Source organism: Chinchilla lanigera, unplaced genomic scaffold (genome assembly GCF_000276665.1).
Source record: "Chinchilla lanigera isolate Chin_1 unplaced genomic scaffold, ChiLan1.0 scaffold00005, whole genome shotgun sequence".
NCBI lineage: Eukaryota > Metazoa > Chordata > Mammalia > Rodentia > Chinchillidae > Chinchilla > Chinchilla lanigera.
Window position 1 is genome coordinate 5,030,844 of NW_004955406.1, and position 5,606 is coordinate 5,036,449.

Consider the following 5,606-nt stretch of genomic DNA (forward strand, 5'->3'; position numbering starts at 1 on the left):
GCCCGAAACCCCGCCTCCTGGCCCGGGCTGCGGGGTGAAAGTCATTGCTCAGCCCGGGACATCAAGGGCAGGGGCGCGCTGCATGGAGTCCGTGCCTGCAGGAAGTCCGTGCATGAGCCCGCACCGCATTTAGCCGCTGGAAAGTTTGTTTATAATCTAAGATATCCCCTCCTCTTTCCCCCTCCCTCCTCGCTCTCGGCCTCCCCCATTTCCAATTCCCGAGGGGAGTTTAACAAAGGGTAGGGCAACACACAAGAATATGCCCCCACATAATAATGCCTAACATTTCTGCAAGTCTAAACTCATTCATTCATTCAGAAAGTATTCTTCTAGGTGGCTGTGTCACGGGACCTCTGGGTTGGAAGGCGCCCTTCTGGACCCCGGAGTAGAATATCGCGGCCTTCCTGAGGCCTCTTGTTCCCTGCCGCTTAGCGTGCGGCCCTTCTAATTGAGCGCTTTCTCTCTCTGCAGTTCTGTTTGGCAGGACCCTCTTTAAACCAAAAGATTGTCTGTCGTTCCCACCGCTCACCTCCAGCTCCCCCTGCTCATGCGGAGGATGAGTCTGCAGGTGAAGAACTCGTTCCCATGCGCTTCGATTCTCCAGGCCCCGCCCTGGAGGGGTGCCGGTGCCGGTGTTCACTTGATCCCGCACTCTTACTCAGAGCACTTGGAATCGGTCAGTCACCTGCTAGAAAGACAAACTACGGAGTAAAGCAGAATGGCTGCGACACAGGTTGGTGACCTCCCAGGTGATGGAAGAGGCTGAGGGCGCAACCCGAGGCAGCCCGGAGGACAGCGACCAGAGGAGGCCACCACCACGCTGCCAGTGGATGGAGCCTTTGTGTGAGGGATGGCGGAGCACAGGGTTAGCAGCTGCATTCTAAGGCAGGAGAGGAGGAGGGCTCAGGAACAGCCTTGACCTTGGGCAGTTTGTGACCCTGGGCAGCGTCTCCTCCTGAAGTGCTGAGCCCAGCCCATCGGGCCAGTTCCTGCAACCCCGCGCTGAACAGGCGAAGGGAAGGCTGGATCTGGGAGCAAACAGGCCCAGGAGCAGCAGGGCCCACCCTCCTTGTTGTGGTCCCCTGAGCCTCCCTGACTGTGCTAATCGTCCACCCTGCCTTCAGCTTGTGCTCCAGCCTGGGGCCTTTGCATTGTGCCCAGACCCTCTGCAGGGGGATAGGCAGCATGTCCTGGCCCCTTGTCATTTAGATCCCACTCAAAAGTAACCACCATCGTGAGGCTTCTCCCCCTCTTCCTCCCGCCCCTCCCCCTCCCCCTTCTCTTCCTCCCCTTCCCCTTCTCCTTCCTCTCTCTCCCCCTCGAGGCCCCTCCTCTTGATGTTCCTCAGATAAATTAACACATCTTGCTTATAGCTGCTCTAGCAATCCCTGTCACATACCTGTTTATTTTCTTTTGTGTTCTTGTTGTCATGTGAAGCTGTTCTGTTGGTTTATTTAGTCCACAACAATTGGAACCGCTAGTAAGGTGAAACAATACCAGAGGCGCTGGGAGGCAGCAGTGAACACAGCGCCTAAGACCTGTCTTCATGGAGTGCCTGTTCTAGTGAGGGGAGATGGAAGAGAAACTGGTCAGAAGATGGTGTGTGTCAAGGAGGAAAATGGAGCAGAGGGCTGTACCGCAGATGGAGTTTGCTGCCTTGAGAGGGTGTCCAGAGGAGGCGTGTTATGGTTTAGATCTAAAGTGTTGCCCCAAAGTCTCATGTTCAGAGGTGGGGATTCTGGAAGGTGATGAGATAACGGGGGTGCTGTACTCATCCACTGATGGGTTCATAGCTGACCGTGCTGTTTAGAGGTGGGGTCTGGTCATAAAAGGCAGATCGCTGGAGGTCTCTGGCTCCTCCTTTTTCCCTCCGCTTCTGGATGCCATGCTGGGAGCAGCTTTCCTCTGCCATGCTCTTCTACCATGCCATTTCCGCCCTGGCACCTGCTGACCACGGACTAACCCCCTGAAACTGTGAGCTAAAAATAAACCTCTCCTTCTTTAGATTGTGGGTGTTGGGTATTTTGTCTCAGCAACAGGAAAACTGACTATTAAAGGCACCAGTGCTAAGCTGACATTTGGAAAAAGATCTGATGGAAAGGGGAGAAGTGAGTCACATGGATGTCCAGGGAGAGTGTTCCAGGCATAGGTAACAGCCAACGCAAAGGTGCTTAGACCAGTATGTGTCCAGCATCTTGGGGCAGAGAGAGGGGGCACATTGGAGTAGAAAGGCGGTTTCTGGGGGGCAGATCCTATAGGGATCAATGGTAGGCCACTGTGGGGACGTGGGCTTTGGTGGGACCAGAATAGAAGAATGCCGTGATCTGACTACTGAATAAGCTCTCCCTGGCTGCTGTGGCAGGAAAAGCCTACAGGGTGGCGAGAGTAAAACAGACAGGCCAGCTTGGAGGCTATGGAAAGAATCGAAGAGAAATTCTGGTGGCCTACCCTAGATTCGGAATACATTTGTACAGTACAGACAAGAGAATTTGCTGACTTAGATGTAGAATATAAGAAAAAGGGAAGAACTGAGATGACTCTAAGGGTTTGGACCAGAGCCCAGGAGAGGATGGAGTTTAATACATCGAGAGGGGCTGTGAGGGGTGCAGATTTGGGGTGGGAAGGGCCCAGGTTCCACTCTGAACCTGATGATAACCACAAACGCTATCCTACTGCTTACACCTGCTGGATGATTTTCTAAGCTTTATATCTGATAACTCATTTAATCCTTGCAGAGCTCTGAGAATAGATAGCAGTGTTCCCATATTATATATACGATAACTGAGGCATAGGGAGATTAAATAAATTCTCCAAGATCACAGAGTCTGTAAGTGGCAGAGCCAGGACTGTGGACCAGGCAGCCTGGCTGGGGGTTTTTGCATCAGTAGCTGCACTCAGCAGCTTCCAGGAGGACATTCTGGGGTGAAGTGACCGGAGCAGCTGGGCATGGGAGCCTGGGTCTCAGGGGCAAATTGGAGGCCAGAAAGAATGAGTTTGTTTACTCTTGGGAATTGTGTTAGTTTCTCGGGGCTGCTCTACCAAAGGACCGCAAACTGCATGGCTTAAAACAGCAGAAACTGTGTCTCTCAAAATGCTTGAGGCTGTACGTGTGACATCAAGGTGTCATAGGGCCATAAACCCTAGGAGACTCTGGCTAGACTCCTTCCTTGCCACTCGGTAGCTGCTTACGGTGACTGGCAATCTTTGGGACAGTGCCTCTTACTTGGCTGAGGGATGGCACGTGGTCCCTGGAACTGCCACCTGTAAGGAGCAAGCAAGTGATTGAAGGCATCTTGCTTACACTTGTATCACTTCATTCTCTGCTTTGTCATTGCACGGAAAATCTCCCTATGCGTCTATCTTTACATCATCTTCCATCTTTTCATAAGGACTCAGATTAAGGGACCACCTCACTCCAGTATGACCTCATCTCAACAATTTACATCTGTAATGACCCTGTTTCCAAGTAAGGTCATATTCTGAGGAACTGAAGCTAGGATATCAACATGTTTTGCGGGGGCATCATTAGACCCATAGCAGGGCTCTAGGGTATAGATGACAGCTGAAGCCCTGAGACTGGCTGCTTGGCAGAAAGTGGAAAGGAGATGGAAGACCTAGCTTTGGAGAGGCCGCTCTGTAGAGCTGAGCTGAGGAGAAATCAGCACAGGAGAGTGAGAAGGAGCAGCAAGTGAGGTAGGAGGAGCGTGGGAAGGAGTAGCGTCCCAGAGGCCAGAGGACAAAAGTTTATCCCATAGAGGGGAGCTGGCCCCAGTCCAAAGCTGCAGCTAAGTCAAGGAAAAGCAACGTAGGGAGATGGCCATCTGATTTGACAGCAGGAAGGTTGCTGTGACCTTGGCCGGCCCTGCTCCAGTGGAGAGGGTTGAAGCCTGACGGGTGCGTGCTCATGAGGGAATAAGACAACTGGAAACAGTTTCCCTGTTTATGGCTGCCTCTGCACACCAGCATGGAAGGAAGAGCCACAGGAACAAGGTGTTGGGGCAGCTCATTCATTTCTCTACTCCAGTGCCTGGAACATAATGTTTGTTAAACTAAGTTGAATGTTGTATTAGCCAAAATTTCCTTTGCTGGTGGGGGCCCATCATTTTCCAGTTTGGCCACAGCCACAAGGAAGAGAGAGAAATGATAGGGTTGGAGTAGGTTCCTTCCATTTCTAAAGGTCTGTGATCATGTGGAAAATGCTATCAACCACCCTTGCACTAGTACAGTAAGACATTTAATTTGCTGCTTGCTGTATTTTTGTTTTGGCAAAAACTCGGCTGGAATAAGTGTTCCATTCATAAACTTACCAAACATGTGGAGCGCCTATGATGTGTTACACACTGTCCCATTTAATGGATGTCAGGGCAGTGGGGCTGGGCGGAGATGTGACAGACCTCCCACTGCTGACTCCAGGAGGTCTGGTGCTCTGATGTGGCCCATGCTCTCAAGCTTAGACTAAGGAGGGAAGAGGCCAGTGGCCGAGTGGAGGAAGTTGCAGAGCTGCAGCTGCCTGGGCACAAAGCAGCATTCACCAGGCATAATAAGCAGCCTCTTATCGGCCTCACCACTAACTTGCCCAGAGCACCACCCGGACAAACTGTTCAGGCAGTGGGAGGAAAGGAAGGTGTGGTCCTTGGGCCCCACCCTGCTATGGGCCCAACACCCACGTTTCCACCGCCTTTAGGGCTCTAGGCTTCTGCTGGGGTTGAGCAGTGCTTTTGGGGTTCACTGCATGAGCCGTTTTGGGGTTCGGTGCATGAGCCCTAAGGCCCTGTGAAGCAGGCAGAGGTTAGCAGGGCTCCAAGCATTGCAACACCTGCGGGTGAGCAGCACAGCCTGAACACTAATGGAAAGAAGTTGGACCCTCTGTGTAGACAGAATAATAATATTCCTGGACCAAATAATATTCACTTTGATCACTGCTCTCCTTCCATCCTTTATGAAACAAGGTGCCGCAGTTTCTGCATCTATACAACCATGAGAGAAATGCTCCCCCTTTTACAAGGGGGTGGGGAACGTTTCCTTGCAGGGTCAAGGGCATCCTGTTCATGAGACATAGAAAATTCTCTCCAGACACGGATCACGGTTATAAAATGCCAGGCCAAGCAAGCTTCCTCTTGTAGTTATAGATTAGGCGCTCCTTCTCATCTGGCTAGGCCTGCTCGTTCCACTCCACGTTCATTTTCTGCATCCGTACCCCAGCAACAAAGAGAGGAAGTGAGCAGGGGCAGGCACGTGAGTCTCTGGCCGGGTTTCGCGCCCCACCCGGAACTACATTTCCCGGCTACACCCGCGCGGCCCGGCGGCGGCAGGGGCGCTGCGCATGCGCCGAGCGCAGCCCCGCCGGGTCTCCTACACTGCACTGGGAACCGCAATAGCCACGCGCAGCCGGGAGGTGTTCGCGCTGCCGCGGCGGTGTCTCCTCCCTGCGCCTCGCTGGCCGCGGCGGGCTCAGGTGCGCCTTGCCCCGCTCAGTGCCATGATCCGGCAGGAACGTTCCACATCCTACCAGGAGGTAGGAGCGTGGGGCGCGGGAGGAAAGCTCCCGTGGGGCGGGGGGCGCGGTGGAGGGGCGGCTCGCGGGGGAGGCAGGGCGGGGGCGGCGA

General features: G+C 53.4%; 2 protein-coding genes across 3 annotated transcripts in view; one reads left to right on the top strand and one right to left on the bottom strand.

Annotated features, from left to right (window-relative positions):
* Nucleotides 1–95, bottom strand: part of Nenf (neudesin neurotrophic factor) — a gene marked incomplete in the record, with an annotated part of 5,207 nt that extends 5,112 nt beyond the window's left edge. Inside the window, 1 exon segment of the mRNA XM_013520159.1 lies at nt 1–95. Within this exon segment, the coding sequence (XP_013375613.1) occupies nt 1–45 (45 nt within the window).
* Nucleotides 96–5,323: 5,228 nt separating this feature from the next.
* The window catches only part of Tmem206 (transmembrane protein 206), a 22,023-nt gene continuing 21,740 nt past the window's right edge, over nt 5,324–5,606 (top strand). Inside the window, exon 1 of one of the 2 annotated variants that reach the window (XM_013520154.1) lies at nt 5,324–5,515. In XM_013520154.1, the coding sequence (XP_013375608.1) occupies nt 5,324–5,515 (192 nt within the window). The remainder of the gene's footprint in view (nt 5,516–5,606) is intronic. The other variant, XM_005374743.2, reaches the window with a different exon arrangement.